Source organism: Madurella fahalii (assembly GCF_045866475.1).
Source record: "Madurella fahalii IFM 68171 DNA, scaffold_4, whole genome shotgun sequence".
NCBI classification, from domain to species: Eukaryota; Fungi; Ascomycota; class Sordariomycetes; order Sordariales; genus Madurella; species Madurella fahalii.
In genome coordinates, this window is record NW_027263974.1 from 4,241,954 (window position 1) to 4,261,925 (window position 19,972).

At 53.2% G+C, this 19,972-nt stretch overlaps 4 protein-coding genes across 4 annotated transcripts; 1 reads left to right on the forward strand and 3 right to left on the reverse strand.

The window, feature by feature from the left end:
• Window positions 1–2,391: 2,391 nt before the first annotated feature.
• MFIFM68171_08230 (uncharacterized protein) lies at window positions 2,392–3,360 on the reverse strand (the record flags this gene model as incomplete). Its single annotated transcript, XM_071063650.1, has 2 exons — window positions 2,392–2,943; window positions 3,007–3,360. 2 exons carry the CDS (start codon window positions 3,358–3,360, stop codon window positions 2,392–2,394), a joined length of 906 nt encoding a protein of 301 aa, XP_070919751.1.
• A 3,967-nt stretch (window positions 3,361–7,327) lies between these two features.
• MFIFM68171_08231 (NACHT domain-containing protein) lies at window positions 7,328–9,753 on the forward strand (the record flags this gene model as incomplete). Its single annotated transcript, XM_071063651.1, has 5 exons — window positions 7,328–7,728; window positions 7,785–7,839; window positions 7,894–8,002; window positions 8,089–8,650; window positions 8,703–9,753. 5 exons carry the CDS (start codon window positions 7,328–7,330, stop codon window positions 9,751–9,753), a joined length of 2,178 nt encoding a protein of 725 aa, XP_070919752.1.
• A 2,721-nt stretch (window positions 9,754–12,474) lies between these two features.
• MFIFM68171_08232 (uncharacterized protein) lies at window positions 12,475–14,159 on the reverse strand (the record flags this gene model as incomplete). The annotated part of the gene is made up of 2 exons (XM_071063652.1): window positions 12,475–13,112; window positions 13,175–14,159. 2 exons carry the CDS (start codon window positions 14,157–14,159, stop codon window positions 12,475–12,477), a joined length of 1,623 nt encoding a protein of 540 aa, XP_070919753.1.
• Window positions 14,160–17,652: 3,493 nt separating this feature from the next.
• Window positions 17,653–18,396, reverse strand: MFIFM68171_08233 (uncharacterized protein; the record flags this gene model as incomplete). Its single annotated transcript, XM_071063653.1, has 2 exons — window positions 17,653–17,950; window positions 18,035–18,396. 2 exons carry the CDS (start codon window positions 18,394–18,396, stop codon window positions 17,653–17,655), a joined length of 660 nt encoding a protein of 219 aa, XP_070919754.1.
• Between the last annotated feature and the right edge of the window lie 1,576 nt (window positions 18,397–19,972).

Below are 19,972 nucleotides of genomic sequence, written 5' to 3' on the forward strand. Positions count from 1 at the left end.
TATGCTAGGTAGGGACGGATGGTTATAACGTACTCGAGGATCATGTTGTGGGAGCGCTCGGCATCCTTGTCGCTCGAAGTGAAGTGGAACGTTGGCTGGAGCAAAGCTTCGGATCAGGAATTCGTGGGAGGGTGGCACACCACCCTGCCGGCAACTCTCTGTTAGAGAGCTAGTTCGTGGTCAGTACTAAACATCGCGACAAGGTAGCTATGTTCGGAGAAATCGATGGAGTTCAGATAGGGCACGAGTTAACGCGTACAGTCGCGTTTCAGCTAATTATTCCTCAGAACAGCTGTATTAGAAACAGAAAAATATTTTGCCAAGTGTATAGCTGTACCTATGTGTAGAATAGTAAGTTGGTTGATATGCGTCACCTTTCGCCCTAAGTCCCACGTGTTGGCCCTTGCCTCATCGATATCGAGCTCCAACAATGGACACCACCATTATGTCAAATCACCCCTCGCATTCCGCAACCCGGCTTGGCCCCTACATTCTTACAACAGCTGCAATATAAACACTAACGGAATCGTTGAAATTAAGCAATGAGACTTTCCGCAAACGTTCCCAAGAGAGCATCACTAGCCTGGCAGTGAAGGCACCCAGTTGTCCAAGAAAGCCCCCGCAAGAGACGACATTAGACAGCCATTGGGAGCGGATCCGGGGCTATACTCCAGATTCACATGTTCACCGTCACAAGAGGTTACCGACGGCACACCTTCGTGCCAAATCGTCGATCGGCGCAACAGAAGGCGAGATTCCCGAGCGCGAGATGAAAAAGCTCATGCGGAGGGTCTTGGTGCCGGAGCCCGGGCAAGAGACGGCCGCACCAGAGCAGGGCCAGAGTGCGGCAATCGGGTGGGTGTTGGGAGATAAAAGCCCGAACGAGCTGCTCGATGGTTTTTGGGAGCTGTTATTGGTGGATGGCTTTCCTGGGCACACCTTCATCAGGGTATTCTGTTTCACAAGCGTCAACATCACCCCGTTACAGTTCGAAACGATCTCAACGCCACCCATCCCTTTTGAACCTTGCGCGAAAGCATATTCAGAATGAAGCGGTGGGAGAAATTCATCGGAACAGATTGCGTTGGAGGTGCTGATCTGACGCGACCTGGCACTACGTACTTTAGCCAAGTACTAGACACCAGCGCTATTCTAAACTTGAACGGTTCGACCGGCCTCCTTTCGCGTCAAGCGTTGCAGCTTTGAATCCTCTGCTCTTTCCTTGGTTCAATCGGGATACCGAGAGGCTAACAAAGTTGCTCTTGTCCCGTGGCTACGCCCTCGCCCTAGATTCGAAGCTTGTCATAGTGGGGTTTACCATGACAACCCCGGGACCTCTTACCTCCAGCTTTTTATGGTTCTGCTTGTGGCGTTGTGGGCGATCGCCAGTTGCGTCAGCTCGTAGTTTTGTGCCCCTAGTTACCGGACGTCGTCTTTCCTGGTCAACCTCTTGACCACTGTTCACATCCAGGACAAGAAGGATCTTAGAATTGTTTGTCACATTCCTGATATCCACCTTGATAAGCAGGATGGCAGTGTAGAGCTTAGAACAGACACTGGAGTTTTTACACACCAGGTGGACGATCTGCGAAATCGCATAAAAAGACTTTAGGTAGGATGCCGCTAACTGCACGTAGGGCGACCTCAGACCTAGGGAGTGGAAGTGTAGCCCAAAGGAAATTTGCGCACACCCTCTGTTCCCCATATCCTGTCTTGTGATGGCTTGTCCGGGCCCGTACCCTCTTGGCCTTGATCATACTTTGTTAGCCTCCTGCTTGTGCGCTGCACCGTTATCGAGCCTTTTGCGCTTAGTTGCTGAGCCTCTCTGCCTCTGCCTATTCTACCCTCTGTGCATTCCCTGGTTCTCACAGATCACATTTACCCCGGCAAGGCAGTGCTATACCTGATGTCAAAGGATGCTATCCCGGTGTGCGTAGTGGCTCATTTTTGGGTATTCCAAAATATAAAGACACGATCTGTGAAGGACCGGTTATTTAAAAATCACTAGACGTTGCATTGGGTGGAACTATGACAGTTGACAGCCCCCGCTCCTGCTCCCGCCCTCTGGACGAATGCTGCAGCCTCCGTCAGTGCATATCCTGCCAGTGCCGGGATTGAACATACAACGACCTCAACACGGAAGAGGCTACGATCGTAGATACACATGAGAAGATCTCTGTCTCGCAACATGAGACATGGATTCAGTTCCGGTGTGACCGAGTCCCAATCGAATGTCATCGCCCAACACCATCCGGATACTAGGTATTGGCAGATAGGGGCACCTCGTCGATGCGGGTCTAGACGGGGCTGTGGAGAAGGCCAAGGTCATATCGGCAAGAGAATATCATAACATTGCGATAAGCTCGGTAATCTAGGCATTCACCAGCCTACCTACACTGCGAGGCTGCTGCAGTCTACAAAGTCGTCATCCACAAACGGCGAGCCAGTCCGGATCCCATACACTTGATTGTCCCACATTTCACGCCCCCCTTTTATCAGCTTATGGAGGAATTCAAACGACCCGGTAACATTCACTTGTCCCGACGTCTCCTCCTCCATCACAGATGTTCCCCAGAATACCTTGGTGCGGCCACAGAACATCTGACCATCCTCTCCTATGTTGAAACGCGGGGAGCTTACGATATTCTTCATATTCTCACGCCCGAACGGACGTCCCTCCCGGGTGACTTGCATAGGTGCCGTCACCACGACAGATTGGCCCCTCCAATCCACTGGAATCCCCTTCAGAGCATGCGGGTATGGCCCGTACGCGTCGCACTCGGGTTCGAAGACGGACGGGACGATATGAGGAACCCGGTACCGCCGGGCGACGTCCATGGCGTAGTTTGGGGTCCCGGTTCGGATGAACTGCGCGTATACGTAGCGGAAAGGCGTCTTGCCGTCGTGCAGGGCGTCCACGAAGGGGAACTCAAACGAAATTAACTGCGGAGGGAATGTTCCCAAGTTAGTGAAAGAAATAGTACAGAAGATAATTACTTATCTGACCGAGTATGGCGGCCTCCACATGTCGTCAGGGGCTCGAATGTCGTGCACATAGAGTGCGCGGACTAGCAAAGGGATGTAGCCGTCTCTATACAATTCATACTCGCGGTTATAAGCCGCGTCAAGGAATCCAAGCCCCTCAGGCAGTAGAGACTCTGCAATTTCACGAACGACGAATATACTGGCGAAAGTGCCGTTTGCCATGCCAGTAATGTTGAGCGGGTAGTCTTCGGCGATTGGGTTGTAGCTAGACTGGGTCCGGCATCCTGGCTGAGCTAGCATAAGTGGCATGCTGAGTAGGAAGACCAGGATCCTAGTCAGGGCCACTGCCGGCCGTTTGTGGAGGAGTGGCGACATGTCTAAGTAAATATGGAAGAAGCTGCAGGATTGGGAGCGGAGATGTGGTGTGGGCAGGGGACCTGTCAGATCGATCGCGTCTGCTGCATCGTGCCGTTTTATACACGTACTAGAGGGATAAGGCACGGCAATACGACCAATACGACAGAACCCCCTAATATCGAAGACATCTCACCGTGGCGACCCGGAATGAATTGTCGGCCTCTCTCCGGGTGCTCCTCACAGAGCGGGTTGCATCAAACGCGGGGTCGTCTTCGAGAAGGGTTACAGTGCAACGAGACGATTAACAGAAAATTGCCAAAGGGAGAGAGAGCCCGGGAGTGGAAGCATGCAACGTATAGTGGAATTTCTCCCCCTATTTCCAGCGGTCGGAAAACTCCGACCGTGAATTACCCGTCTCGGCGTCCGGGGCGTAACAGGCGATATACCGAATGACCGAGGAAACCTGATGCCACTCGGTCATGGTCGGATCCATCGATAGCACTCGTCACCGACTTAAACAATGTCCCGAATCCGATGGTCGATGGCCACGCCAAGCTTACGGTTAATCCTTTCTATGTCAAGGTAATGAGATACCCTCCGTTTCGCAATTCGGACCACCCTCCGTCACCGTTCGTTGGCCGACCGATCGGCGGCAGGAATCAAGATGAGAGATATGGCATCAGCGTTCTCCCTCCTCTCAGCAGTGAGATCGGCTGGCCTCAGATAGCAAATGCGAGCGGTATCGGACCCCATGGCAGCACGCCGATGGAGCGACATTCCCGTCCGGTGCAAGCAACGAGATCTTCGACATACCGAGAGGCCAGCTGAGGTAGCCATATAACCTAGTCCTTCGCTCGTGTTACTCAAAACCAGGCTTGTTCTCATCCTGAGTGCCTCATAGCCCCCATCTTATAGAACCTGAAGCCCCCTGTTGGTCCTTCTGGGGACTTGTTAAAATTTTGAGTCCTTTACCACTGAATAATGGTTCAGATCGATGGATGAGCTGGTGATGATCGGACTGCTTCCCAGATCAGGGGCCCAAGCATACGGGAAAAATATTTGTAAAGGCGAACGATCTGTACAGGTGGTAAGGAGAGAGCTTAAAGCTTTTTGGACTGACTTGAACCCTAGGTAATGGGAAAACTGAGGCGAGATGTGGGTTGCAAGACAAGTCAGGCGACCACAACAAATCAGGTACTTATAGCCCAGATAAGGTCAAAACAACATGTGCAGATAGAGCTCCTTCTAATTAGAGGGAGAGTACTGTGTACGTAAAGACAGCCCTTAAGTTGAGCATGCAACTCATGTGAAAGAAGGTATGGAATCGAGTGTTCCGTCAAAGAAAGATGGCTTAGATGGACTTATTCAAGATGCAAGAAAACTGGGTTACGACTAATTATATAACGTTATCCAATCTAGGCGTAATAGACGAAGACGAGACGAGGTTCAATCTACGGCTGATATGCGGGTCTTTGGTTTCAAGCTCCAGGCTATCCGTGCAGGACCACCATCCGACTTCTGGCAGAATGGTGCCGAGAGGCCTGATACCTGACCTGTTAAGTATGAGGATGTTCTGGGGAACATTCCCCTGACGGAGTGTAAACCCAAGGAATTACTTCGTATCTCTCCCTATAAACCCTAGTAGTGCTGAGAGGGCTCTAAACGATCCTTAATTCTGACTCGCTTCCGCTACTAGCAAGCGGGTGCTAATGTCGGATGTATAGAAAATGAAGATTCTCCTTCTCCAATTCATCCGGCGCGAGGGAGCAAGGTGGGAAGTGAGGACGGCGCTAAGGCGAGTAGCAGAAGCACGACCAAGCAGCGAAACCAAACGCAGAGAGTCGGCCATCCCGTACTCAGCAATACATTTCTGGGTTAGCGTATAGCCGGCCTATAGACGAGAGCACTCGTTGTTGCGGCACGACAGGTTTCGTCGAACCATGTTTGGGCCTTCTGAAAGCGGCGCACGGTGCCACACGCGGTCGCAGAAAGATTAAACGCGCCCCAGAGGCGATGGAAAGCGCCGTCTACAGTGGGATCCGTTAGGGTGTAGGGAGGGACACGTCTCGGACGGGCCAATCCAAGGACAAAGACGAAGTCACCCCAACGGCTGCCCGGAACCACAGGGCAGGGGCAGCAACCGGGGGAGGCCGAAACAGGCCATCACGGACCTGGGGTCTGAACGGACGCCCAGTTGACGGTCGACGTGGGCAGCAGAGGCACCTGGCGGTCCCGAAGACGAGATCGAGGGCGTTGTCTGCAAATGTGGGTGGCGTCGCGGAGCGGTGGGTCAGCACCAAGATGAGCGAAGCCGTGGAGAATAGCAGAGCTGCCAGAATCGCAAAGAGAAGAGCGAGATCCATGCTGTCATGCGGGATTGCCGGCGTTAAAGTCTGCCGTCGCAAGGAGGGAGCGGGAACCACGGTGGGGGAAACATTCGAAGGCGGTGACCCAGTCGAACGCGCCTAAGGGGGAGATAGAAGTTGGCTACTACTACCTGGCCCACAGGGACCAACACAGCGGAAGGGGGCCCGGGAAGCTGGTAGCAGGGGAGGTTCTTTTCGACGTAGGTGACCACGCCAGCTGGGTAGTCAAGAGCCGCCCAAATGTTAGCTGAACTGTTACCAATAACTGAGCCCGGTATAGCAGCTCTATTGTCTCCGCCCGCCAGAAACGAACCTTGATTTAGAATGTACAGGCTTCTATACTGGTACATTAGGGAGAGCACTTGTACCTTTAACACTATAGGAGGCTAGGTTTAAGCAAAAAGCAAGGTGGAGATTCCGAGAGAGAGCGTTTTACGAAAGAACAATGAGATAAATTATACCTTAGTGAGCGCAAGGAAAGATCGAGAAAAAAAAATACATATAATAATACAAAGATAACCTGTAAGCGTAATGGAGGGTTGGCTTCGCTCAGCTGGAGAAGATCAACGCAACGAAAGAGGGATAAGGGGATTTTTGGGCACCCCTTGGCCGACAGGCTTGTTCCCCGGGCTTACGGGGTGACACAACATGAGAAATCAAACGAAAGTAGCGTCGCACACTTATACCAGAAAGCAGCGAGAAACTTTCATGTCAGTGAACGTCGCCCTTCCAATACTTTCGGGCACTCAATCTGCCGAGCTGAGGATGTACCTTGATGGTCGGCGGGACGTCGCTGATACACCAAAGACGACCTAATCATTACCTGTGCCGAGCATGCTGTGTAACGTTAATGATAAGCGTGCCGGGAGATTGCGACATCCTCGGGAGCGTCTCTGGTGTGGTTGATTTCATTGGATAAAGAAGAACAACCAAATATGGAGAGCCCTATACTCGTATGCCTTCAGTAGGGGCTAGTTTCAGTGCCGCGCTCCATTGCTGGTTATTTTTCCTAGAGAGGTCAAATGTTGCGCAGTGCAGGGACGTGGCTACTGCTTTGCAGAAACAAGTCGGGGAACGAATGGGGAATCGCGAGGCTGGTGGATATTTCGTTCATCGGGTGACTTTGTTATGTTTCTTCCCCGGCGATGGGACTCAGCAACAGGTGACAGGCGCCTCAAGAGCGTTCCCCAATTGGAAGCTCCATCAGATATACAGCCGGAACTGGCATCATGTTTGATATCATTGTTTCCGACTTTGTTAAATGGGCCATTCCCTGCTCGGGATATGTCCAACAGCCTAGAACTAACTGGTCCCAGCCAAGTAACTGTGCCCGCCTTGACTAACAATTCACCATAGCAAAGCAACACAGAGCAGCTAACATCCAACTCGCGGGTGCAAGATCATTTTCAATGGGTTCGGTCCCGGTTTTTCCTGGCAGCATCGGTGCTTGCAGAGCCCTGCAGATATGGGAATGGTTGCTCTGCTATCACGTGGTGATGTCGTGTCACAGCGTGCGTGAGCGTTCCTATTGGGGCACAGGGTTGTCAGGCAGCCAGCGATCAATATTTGTCCATCCCCGCATCCCTTCCCCCGACCTTGGATGTCAAAAGGTTGATGAAATGGCGGACCCTCTATCCGTTGGAGCCAGTCTCTTGGCTTTTATCGGGCTCGCGGATCGCATCATCCGGCTAAGCAAATACTGTATCGATGGGCTCCAAGACGCGCCGAGCGACTTCCGCATGATCCACGGCGAAGTGTCGTCGCTCCGAGCAATTGTTGACGACCTAACAGAAACCGACCAGCTATCTCTCTTTGCTAAGGGTGGTCCCCTCGAAGCCTGTCACCGCTGCCTCTCTGACCTCGAGGGCCTTCTTCCTGCCGACACGAGCCAGGGTTGTCGCCGCCGCCTCACTATCGCTGAGCTTGCTTGGCCGCTGAAACAGAGCAAGGCCAGAAAATTCCTGGCTGAACTCTCACAGCACAAAACTACTCTACTCCTGATGCTGTCGGGTGACGTTATGTGAGCCGCTCATATTGAAGATCCAACCTTAGTGCTGATTTCTCATTATGTTCTAGTCACGAGCTGCAAGGTATCAAAACAAGCATCCAAAAGTTGCAATCGATGTGTCTGGTATGGCTTCTTTACCCCACCCACACGCCTTATTCGTCTGACTAACTGGCCAAGAATCCGAGCGCCGGGATATTCACATTTGGCTGGAGAGGACAAATCCGTCACGGCTACACAATGCCGCAATCAGCAAACATGAACCGCACACATGCGCCTGGCTCGCACGGTCCGCCGAGATGAAATCGTGGATGTCATCAACATCCCCCGATCGAATGCTTTGGATCCATGGAATCCCTGGCGCCGGCAAGACAGTTCTAGCATCTTTCGCCATCGAACAGATGAAGCTCCTCTGTGAAGGCACCACCAACCGGAAGTATGCCTATTACTACTGCCATTACTCGAACGACCAAGACGAATCCCTGCCGCTCCTGAGTTGGGTTGTTTCCCAGGTATGTCGGCAGTTGAGGTGGGCGCCATCTCAACTCAAACAGCTCCACGATCGAGGCTGTGAGCCCACCCTCCCTGAGCTGCAGTACGTACTGGAGCTTGCTCTAGTGCGGCTCGAGGGCCTTTTCATCATTGTAGATGCGGTCGATGAGAGCACACCTAGGGACGAGCTGGTACATCTGCTCGCTATTATGACTCTGGATAGCCGATTCCAAAAGGTCCGTATCCTCGCAACGAGTCGGAAATACTGGGATATTGAGCGCGTCTTTTCTGGGATATCGACATCTATATCGATGAAAAACCGATATGTTGATACCGATATCAAGCGCCACATTCGTACGAGGCTCAACTCTAGCTTTCGTCTCCGGCGATGGCGTGACTCTTTCCAAGAAATTGAAGATGCGCTGGTAGGAAAGGCTAATGGCATGTAAGTTGAGCCTTAGTGGACTTTGAATGAGCTTCTCCGACTAAAAGAATAGGTTCCGCTGGGTTGATTGTCAACTCCACAGCATTGAGAGGCTTGGTGACAAGACGAAACTCTTCTCCATTCTGCAAGACTTGCCCCCAGACCTGAGCGAGACCTACGTCAGAATATTCGACGCTATCCCAGAAGCTGATCGGCAATTCGTCTCTCGCGTTCTCCTATGGATCTATGGCGATTCCAGAGCACCTTGGCCAGTCCGTCGAGCTATCAACGCAAAACTGCTACTCGAGGTAGTCACCTTTGACTTGTACGGCAGTGTCCCAGCTAGCGAAAACGAAGTCTTTGACTGGGATTACCTCCAAGATCTCTGCAGCTGTCTCATCACGGTTCAAAGCCAAGGCCCCCCCACCGATGCTGCCGCTTGCTCCATCACACTTGCACACTACACCGTCTGGGAGTTTCTTACTTCCTCGCATATCCTTTCGACTCGCGTTTCTCGGTTTGCAATATCGACACAGGCCGTTTGCCGAGATTTTGCCACAAGCGTGCTCCGTCAGGCTCTTTCGGCGGATCCTGAAGGCGAAGGGACGGATTGGCGGCGCGACCGGGATGCATATTGTCTGGTTCTCGGATGTGACTTGAAATCGGACAGATACCTCCAAGCCCCAGAAGACCTAGAGCTGTACTTCCGGTTCTTGGACCCCTGCAGCCATCATTACCGCCGATTTCGGGCCATCCAGACACGTGCTCTTCACAAGCTTTCGGACCGGGGATACCGATTTTCTATTTTGAAGATTCCCGCCGCGTTCCAGACACCAGAGGGTGCTAGAGAGCGAGACAACATGGCTGAGCTTTTGCTCAACGCTCGCCTGCTTAACGATTGGATGCCCGGGGAGCATGCGCCATACAAGACTGATCTACCACCGGTCAAGCGATTGCCGCAACATGAGATCGAAAAGCTTAGAAACCAGCGGGTAGCAGGTATCTTCATGAGCCTGGATAGAAAGGCGCATGACCAAGAGATCAGATTCGACGGAAAAGTTTGGGATATCAAAGCTCCTTCTCGAAGAGATCTATCCAGCATAGTACAAATGTGGGCGCACTAGACTGTGGTATTCAGAATATTTACATGATTCAACCAGGTTCTCGGAGTGTCACATCGTCTTTCCCTTTGCTGCAAAGCTACAAACGCTGCCATGAGAGACTGCCGGCGGCGAGTCTACCCGAAAGGAGAGAGAAAAGTGACTCTGAATGAGAGCTATGATACAGCAACGGTGATAGAAACACACAGCTTCTACGTCTAGCGTTGCTCCTATAAGGTTTAGGAACAACGGGCGTGTTAGAGAAACCACAATATAAGGCCAGGCGGTTGACTCGCCAATACGCCGCATCACCACCATAATTTATCACTAGACACTACTACCTTAGGTATTATAGTGTTACACAACAGGATTAGCTGCTGCCCTGAGAATCGCTGATGGATGTTTTGGCGTTTGAGGGGTTGAATCACAGGTCGCGTTCCCAAACCTCAAAAAACGGACAGCTGCCAGGTCCATGTTTCGGTAGAGATCTCCGTGCAATGGCTCGGTGCAGACATGTGATGCCTCGAGTTCCATCGAATTATACTCGACCGGCGTCACGACTCCTCTTTATCGTCGACCACAGCCGCCGGGAGCTTGGGAGGCCGTTGGGTAGGTATTTTTATACCACGTCACTCGCTTCCAAGGCGTGCTTTGCCCGGTTCCTCAGCCCAGACAAGGCCAAAGCAACATGTGCGGATGGAGTTCTGCCTAATCAGGATTACTTCGCATGCGAGAAAAGCTCCCAAAATGCACGAGCAACAAGTGTAGGGAAACATGATGTAGAATTCAATGTCCTGTCTAAGGGTCAATGGCCCAGACGGCCCTGATTACTTAAGGTGCAAAATAACATTGGCTCTCCGCGAGATTCAGTCTCCGGAGCGTCATCCCAGTCATGTCACCTTCCGATCCGAGGATCCAAAATCCCAGGGGACAGTTTCTCCCAACTCGCTGTAGCAAGGAAGTTGTAGCTCGTTGCCTTTAAGCCCCCCTAACCTGCGCGGTAACTACCGTACCTTAACCAAGTAACCAGTTTAGGAGACGTATGCTCCTTGTTTGCTATTTGCTTGCCTTGTGGTGGGCTGTAAGCCTCGGCTACCTTTGTTACTCTTCTTGTAACTACTGGATGGCCTCCTTAGGCCTCCTAGGAAACCACACTAAGCTCGACACACCTCTGAAGCAGGAGTGCCAGAACCCTGCACAGTAGCTACCCACAAGCCTTCAGAAGGCCCGTACGTGGTCGTTGTCTGGGGCCTTCCAAGGCGAAGCCCTAGATAGGACCTCTCTGAGATCTTTAGGCGTGACAGCCTTGCTGATTTCGCACGTCGACCTCAGCATTGATTTTGCGAGCTGCAAGGGTAGGTATTCCGCAACCCTCCAAGTCCAGAATCGGTGATTCGATAAAACCAGCTGCGGCAGCAGGAGCAAACTGCCGAGTGCATAATTGCCAGCAAGAACCGCGACCCAATCTAAGAACAAAGATACGACGTAGAGGACATAGCGCCTCCCCTCAGGAAGCTCTTTGCCGCAGCGGGTTAAAAGTGAGTGATACCTTCACGGGCGGAAAGGACTCCCCAGTCGAGGTAAAGGAGGCATGGAGGCTGTTTGCGGAACCAAGATATGGGAGATGTGACGCCTGCTGAGATTGCGGCCATCAATGTTGACGGGGGCGGGTATGATCGCGAGGCATGGGTATGACCTGTCGGAACAAACATCCGGCAAGTTTCGCTTTTGCGTCTTCATAGGGCATTGGCAGCGGATAGCGGTTGACGAATGCATCGGTGGTACCGATTGCTATTGGACGGGAGAAGGATTAGTTTGTTGTGGAGATGAGCGGATGGAGCAAGCTTGATATTAGGTTTAGAGGGATCGGCAGAGCCGGGTTTGGTACTGCCGTCGTTCCCGCCAGCGACGACGCGTGTCACTCCCTCAGCAGCTCGCAAAGAGATGGGAAGGATTCATATCAAGTGGGATTTAGACACTCGGTGTTGGATGGCGGAGCTAATGGACTGAGGCGGCTTCATTACATAGTATTATTTGGTTCCGACCCGCCAAACGGACGGGACCGTGAACGTACAAGTGCATGAGAGTCCTGCAAATACTGCATGCGAATGGCTGCCCAATGTCTTGAATGGGTAACTTGCGGGATAAAACACATCCGCAGCTGCTCCGTCCCCTTGTCTTTGATCGTCCACTTCGCACCCCGTTTGGCCCTGGTCACTTGGAAGAATGAGCGGGTGCTGCGCCTTCGTGAAGTTATAATTAGCCGCGAGACCGTGCATAAGCAAGATGGCCCTAACCATGGTCCACTTCAAGGGGAAGGATTTGATCGGATTGAGATCAAGGCACACTAGCGGTTCGCAACTATATACATGAAACATTAAAGTGATAGGTAAACTGCGGTACAATACATAGTAAAAACAAGAATGTGGTACAGAAGGAATGAGGGTATACGGCTAGTCCAACAATCTCAGGCTGAGGAAGTGGAAATTCCAGAAAGATGGATAGCAGTGATAGTGATTGCAAGGCTGTAGGAGCATTTTCCGGGTCTTGCATATCGGGAGAATCGTGAGATGTACAGTTCATGTACTTGTACAGGAGGCTTTTCCACCGTAGTAGGTCCTATCAATTCATGCGGACATCGTGAAACCCAGCCCCAGCTTGACATCCCACCAGCCAAACGCACACCAACGTCTTACACCATGTTTTAAGTTGCAAAGAAAAGAAATCATCGAAAACCCGGTCCACTCAATCCCAATTCGGTGGCCTTTGCCAGTTTGAGGGTGACGATGGCGTCAAAGGGCTCAGGGCCGGCATGGGCGGGTGGCGAGCTGCCGTTTCCGCGCCATGGGGGCTAGGAGGTCGTGAAGTCATGATGCTCTGAGCTTCAGACGGCGGTACGCCCCATGAGAGGAGCGATGGCGAGAATATGCCGCTGCTGGCGATGCTGACGCCGCCGAGTGAATCTTGGCTGGAGCGTTTGGCCACTGTCGGAGGCGGAGACATTGGAAACCCGGGCGACAGGGGAGAGACGTCGATTAGGTGTGGGCTGATTGGCGTGGAGACCCGGTTGTTGGCAATAACAGTGTTTATCACAGGAGGGCCATCGGGCCGTTCAGGACGAGCCATAGCTCGATTTGGGTGGGTGACTGGCGGCGGCAAGGTGGTGCCGTAGTCCATCGTGCCTCGCTTCTCGTTCATCAGGGCATCTCCCAGCAGGCCGTCCGTGAACAGAAGACCAGCGCCCATTGAGGATCGCTTCTTTTCGGATTCTGTATATGGCGAGATCTTGAAAGGAGTGAACTTCCTCAGGAAAGCCTGGACGTGTCGCGTACGTCGGTACCTGTAGACCAGAGCAGCAAGGACCAAGAGGACGACAAGAATAGCTGGAAAGTCAGCAGGGAGTTCAATGGATTGGGGAACCGGGGCCGAACGGGGCCAAACATACCAACAATAGCACCGATGATTCCGCCCAATGAGCTTGGATGTTGAGCATTGGCCGTGCTGCCATTGTCGCCATTGCCGTTACGATCACCGCCTCTATCACCACCCGCGGTCACGGTACTCCCGCCTCCCGTGTATTCGGACCCTGCGCCTCCTTGCAGCCCATCAAATGCGTCGGGATCAAAGTTGTCGCCTGTAAACGAGGGTGAGCCGGTGGCTCCCGGTGCAAACCCGTTAACGGGAGTGGGATTGACGCCCCCTCCGGCTCCGGCAGTGCCTCCAGCACCGGCAGTGCCTCCAGCAGTACCTCCGGCGGCACCTTCACCATTGTCGGATGCGCCCGACCCCGAACCAACTGCCGGCGTGGGCTGCGACTGCCCGCCCTGCCCCGAGGTACCTTGCTCGACACTCGCTGCAGCGTTCGATGAGTGGTTGTCGATTCCAGATCCATTCCCATTGCCATTGGCTCCTGATGTGTTGCCACCTCCTTGGCTTCCGCCTTGAGTAGGAGTGGGACCCGCTGCACCACCGCCGGCACCGGACCCTGACGAACCTGAATTACCCGTGCCAGTGCCAGCGCCCGTGCCCGAGCCCGAGCCGACGTCTGTCCCGGAGTTTGATGAACCCGAACCCGAGCCTGAACCCGAAGAGCCCCCGTTGGAGCCAGAGTCCCCGGAATCCGATCCCGCACCGGGAGGTGGTTTCTCGGTTGGGGGATTGGGGGTGTCCGGTTTGCTTGTATCCTGCGGGGGAGGCGGGTCGTTTTCGGGCTTGTGCGTTGATGCCGGTGGGGTCGCCGTTGGCGTCGGGGTTGGCACGGGAGCCGGAGGTGTTGGGGGCGGGTCTGTGTCTGAACATCCCGGAACACCTGGAAGTGTCTTGCACACGGGATTCAACAGTGTATCAACGACTTGGCCGAGTATCCTTTTCCCAAGCCCTTTCTCTTCGAAAGGCGTCCCCTCGCGGGGCCCGAGCACTGGAAGATGCATTTTGGCTTCCAGTTGGTGGTGGGTGAGAACGAATGGTGGTCAGTGCAACATGGCGGTCCCGTCCCGGCCAATCCCCGGCGAGTCTTGAGGTCTGTTAGTCGAAGGAGCGGCGACGATAGCTTTGTCCTGGTATCGGAGCACGAGCCGTCTCCAGAGCCAAATGAGTGAAGGCTCCAGACGGGTCAGACTATCAGTGAAGGAATGCACGAGCGGCCGCAAGAGAAGAGGAGAGAACGGCGAGGGAAGAGTCGAGGGAAGAAAGAGAGAGAGAGAGAGAGCAGGGCACTCGCTGCACAAAACAAGGCAGGCTTGCAGATGGGACCCGACATAACGGGAGGTGGCCCATGTTGACGCCAAGCGAGCCATGCTGTGCTCACCAGTGCGGGTTTATTGAAGAGAACTTGTCAATTCGCGTGACGGGAAGGCCAAAAAGCAGGACCCTGCTGCCCTCTCCACAACAGTCAACTGTCGAACCCTTGTCGAACCCTTGTCGAAGCTTGCTTTGGGAAACGATCAGCGGACCGGTTCCTGGGGCTTTTCCCAGTTGGGGCAAGCCACCGCCTCTGAGACTCCCCGTCCACGGCCCTACAGCGGGCCGGCCAGGGGGCCTTCGCACGACCCTAATTTGTGGCTTGATAGTGTAAATCGGAACGCCAGACACAGCCCAGGCAGAATTCGCAGAAGGGGCTTCTGCACCTACCGTCCTGTTGTGATGGCCCTGCGAGCGAATTTTACGTGCCTTGCACTCTCCCCAACGGCCGCAACCGAGAAGCGGAAACATTGAAACATTCATCGCGCCCTTGCCCCCGGCCCGCCGTCGCATACACTGTGCAGTCGATGTGATTCCCGCGCAGCAAACCTGCAGCTGGGTAGCAGCCGGCAATCAAGGATTCTTGGTACAAGCGCCTCGCTGACTTCTGTTTCGAGCAAGATGACTGCAGATCTCGCCGACGCCGCCATGACCCCCTCGCCCGTTTCCGGCCGTCAGAAACCAGAAGAAGGAGGAGCAAGGATGGAAAGCTCCGCGACTCGCGACATGGGGAATGCATTGCGCTCTGATGAATAGCGGTATGGGGACGTGGTAAGCCCAGCGGCTCCACCGTGTTTGCGTTCCGGATCGGCGGAAATCGCACATCAAGGGCTGTCGAGATCGGCGTGGATTCCGGACTGGTCTGGGCTTTGCGATGGTGGAGACTGTCTGGTGCAGTTGACGGCGACGCCCGCGCTGACGAAGTCGTCGCGTCCCGTGGTGGACGTCACGCCCATGAGAAGGATGTGTGGGAATCGCGGGCGCGATTGGTGAGCCAAGCGTTGCGTGAACAAGGCACGCATCCCTGTCCGGACCTCGTTGTCTTCGAGATTACAGGGGCGCGTCGACAGCCGCTAATGTTCCAGTGTTACTGGAGGGCTGCTGGTTATCGCGGCACATCAGCCAAGTGTCTGTAAACGTGGATGAGGAGGACGCTGGTTTTCATCGGTAATGATCGCGGATGCCCCCACGGCTTCTTGACCGAACACCAAGACTGCTTAGTACGGCTATCGCGCACGTGGCTCGACCATGATGCGTCCCTCCTGCGATTTGTTGGGTTTGCGTTCGTCGCTCCCCCGGTGGCCAATTGACAAAAGACCACCCGTGGGCACAATGTTAAGAGCCCGAGGACAATACCAAGCGGAATGTCGGTTCCTGAGGCGCAGCAACGTTGTGTCGCCGGTAAACAGGGGTGGTTTCGATCCTTACCATTCCAGTCCTGCATCAGAACGGTAATGCAGATGGAGAATCAAGAGCGGACACGCGCCATCGGCCTGCCTGAACTGCTCTTAAGGACTGGCCTCTTGGCACTCAAGGTTTTGATTCCCTTGTTGTGGCTCCAGAGCCGGCTCTCGTCCGCTCAGTTCTTTGTGGTAGGCACCACCTTGGTCATCGCGGCATTTCTTCTTGATTCCTCTCCACACCACGATGCCCACCAGGCAGACTCACGGCTCAACAATCCGGGACAGAAGGAATCTACAGCGGTTTCAAAGGAGTCAAGCTGGCTTATTAGGTGAAGTTCGTATCCAAGCCCACCACACTGTCCCCGGAAGAGAGCTGTGGGAAAGCAACAAGATTCTAACTGCTTGAAACGAGCAGCTGCAATATCACGACTTTCTCATTGCCGGAAAGCAGCATTACGGCCGATGTGGCCCACCAATATGAAATACAAAGAGATGGGATTCCAGTAGTGACCAGCAGCCCTTCGTGCCAGACCTAGGTTTTAACCATGGGGTGTAGCTGAGAGTTTTGGCACGCCGGTATCCTGGATGGAATTCCAGCAACCTTTATCAACTTTTATTTTAATAGATGGAAACTTTACTACCGGTCAGGAGCGACAAGGAACTTGGGCAGCTGAGCCACCAGCGTACCCACCAACGCCACGAAAGCAAATGAAACAAATCAAAGTTAAGAAGATGGCAACGTTGCACCGCCCAGGGGTAGCCAGTCCACTAATTAATGAGCATGGCTGATACGGCTGCGGCGGATCTCAAGTGCTAGGGTAAAGCTGTAATGACCCATTCCCACGAATAATGGGCAGGGAACCCGCTCCAGCTCCCACCCAGACACAGAGGAAGGAAACGCAATGATGATGGCTCGTCGAGCCGGACAAGTAGTAAGCCATTACTGCATTTAGCGTACTTTACATTAATATTACCGCGTAATACCATATGGTTTGGAGCTTGCTTCCAGATCCATACGCTGAGCTGGTATTACCTGAGCTGTGTTCTAGCAGTTGCATTGCAGTCATTGACATTGACCAAGGGATTTCGATATCCCAAGACCATTGACAATGCACGATTCGTGGTAAATGCTATTCTTAGTTTCCTACTGTTTCCCATATCAGTGCGATCATGATACTCTCATGTCATTATCGATTCAAGCTAAGCAATAATTATCTCAGCATGCGCGGCCAGAACACAGCGCAGATATTAGATTGGGAGGCTTGCGACGACTAAATTTATCCGGGTTTGAATGGGTGACACACATCATTCATCAGAAGACGAAGGGCTTTCGTAGAATAGCATGCCAATTGGAAATCCAGAGTAGCCGCCCCGAGGCGATATAGAGAGCCATGATATCCCATTTCTCTATAGGTTGGCAACTCTTACCCCTCGCCGCTCTCGCATGGTGCTGTGTGGCCCACACCGCGCTTGATAAGTAAGGTGCCTACCGTAATTTAGCCCTGGCGATGATGCGGACTATCTTTCGGACTTTATGGCAGCTGTACTTATCGGCAAAGCTACAGACAGCTAGGGGAGGAAGCCGGCTAGAGGTTCTTGCAGAGCGCCAAATCCGCTCATAACGCGGGGAGGAAGGGGAAGGAGAGCATTCCCCGATCGATTTTAAGCTGACATCTATAATTAAGGTACTAGTTTCAACGGTCGCCCAAATACCAATAAAAGTAAAATTAGGTATGAACCAGCTCTACAACAAAGCTTTCGAAACCTTGCCTTATTCAATCTAAAGCATAGCTATGCCGCCAATGATGGCCACAACACCGGCAAGCGTCGCCTGTTGCGTACTAAGCTTACGAGCTGAGGAAGTCTGGGTCGGTATGTTTACGCCCGTCACGGGGATACGGATCGTATGATGCGCAATATCCGCAATGCTAGTCGAAAGGGTTTCGGTCACGGCTGTGCTCTCTGAGCGTGTGACGGATTCGGAAACGCTCATGGTTGTTGGGAGGCTGGTCAAGTGGCCCTCGCACACGGCTGCGGTGGGACCGGTACCCTCAAACCTACAGCTCGCCGAGCCCGTTCTGTCGAAAAAGAAAAAACACCAGTCAGCACTTTTGTTTCTTTGATGGAGATAATACGCGTATGATAGGTTGACTTAGACTTACACGGTGATGTAAGTTTGTGCGCTGTTATCGAGGATCGTCGATCGTCGCGTAACGTCCAACGTCATTCCTCCGGTGCCAATTTGCACAAGGGCATTGTGGAGGTAGTCGCAAGGCGGGGAAGGCGGAGAAAGGGTTTGTGTACCACCATTCACAGGGCAGTCGACTTCGTATGAAATGCTGTATGGTGCCTCAGCCCCCCCAACGCCTGCGAAGGTTACCAAGATTGGTGGGCCGCCGGCGTCAGGGGCTGGTGTCTGCATAACGAACAAGTCGGTTGTGATGGTGGTCAAGTCGCCCACGGCTTGTGCTAGCGCCGGGGTAATAGCACCAAGGACGGCGAAGAGAAGCAGTTGGGGGGCCATGGCTGGTAGTGGGTTGCAAGGTAGTCGAAGTGGCTTGCTGCTGTCGTCAAGATTCCAGGATTGTGTGTGCGAATACTGATCCAAACGGGCGTTCGGTCTCGGGGCGGTATGTTAGGTTTTATTACTAGTTTGAGACCCCTATCCATCCATAAAGTCCTAGGCAGGACATTGCAACAATGGCGATGCTCACGCTCAAACAGGACTAGTTTGTTTGCAGTCTGGTTACACCTCGGAACTCTCTCGGACTTGAGTTTATTTTCTGAATCCGGCAGATTGGCGCAGCTGCTTCGCCGCAATCTAGGCGCCTTTGCACGCCTACTATTACAGAGTCTGACAACCTACCTGGCTAAGGCTATCTCGGGCTAGCTGAAATCTGCCGTCTTATGCGTGTACTAACAGAGCTGCTTACCAGCAGCTTCCGATGCCAAGCCGGAATTTGCATTCATGGGTCTCACAGCGCCTGATGAGTCAGAGCCGGGTTCCACAGCATTTAAACTACCGGCAAATAACGTGAGAACGCTCAAGAGGATGTGGCAATTCGACCCACGATCATGGAACTCTGAGTGTGGCGTGGTCAATAGAAGCTTCCATGTCTACAGGAGTCTGGCGGTTTTGAACCTTCGCCGAGGTCTCGCCCCTCTATCACGCTCTCCGTGGGAACCTACCTACTTAGGTAACTTGGGCGTGTTGGGTAAGATGGGTTGAGAGATAATTGGTACTCGTGGCTGCCAAACCATGAAGAGGGCGTTTGCAAAGTGCAACTATTGATCGAGCGAGCGTCCGGCAACCGCGATCTCAATTGCCCTGGCAAAATGTTTTGGTTCCGCTGTCGCAATCGAGGCTTGTAGACGCGTGATATAGCAAACAGCCGCCCGGCAACCGCCTCGCCTAGTTCCACCCAACCGAGGGGCATAATCTTCCTATTCATTGTAGAGACGCATAAGATGTTGAAGAGTGCCCGACCCCAACTTTGGCGAGGTAGCATCGATTAGGGGGCTATTTCGTGGGATCATATTGTCCGGTGACTATTGCGGGTGCTAACCATGCTTGCTAGAAAGTTCCAATGGCATGCACCTTCTTCATATGACGAAGAATCACCAAGGCAACGGAACCCGCTCAGTGGTCTATCTAGCATTCGAGCTGCGAATGATGTGGCGGTGGATGACGATCTCAGTCACGAAGTATGAGAGTTTCAAGGGATCCATTTGGGTAGGTGTAAACCTCACAGGTTCTGACGTCTTCTCACCGTACGTCGCACGGCATATCGTTTGCCTATCTTTGAGCTTGACGGACCTTGGCTTCACAGGTTTCTGGTAAGCCTGGGCCGTATAATTAACCCCACCCGCAGCCTCGGCGCCGCACTTTGCAGCTCACTGAATCTGACTAGCAATGGTGGGGTTATCTTGGCTGCTTGTATAAGGTAGCCTTTGCTGGGTCCTGGATTCCTGGATGCGACCAAGTTGCGCCGAAGAACGGCCGCAAAGGAACGGGGGTTTTCGGGGAAGCCCATTGCTCTCCTGACCACAGAGCAATTGCTCCCAAACCCCGTGCCAGCTATTATTGCACTTGGGCCAAG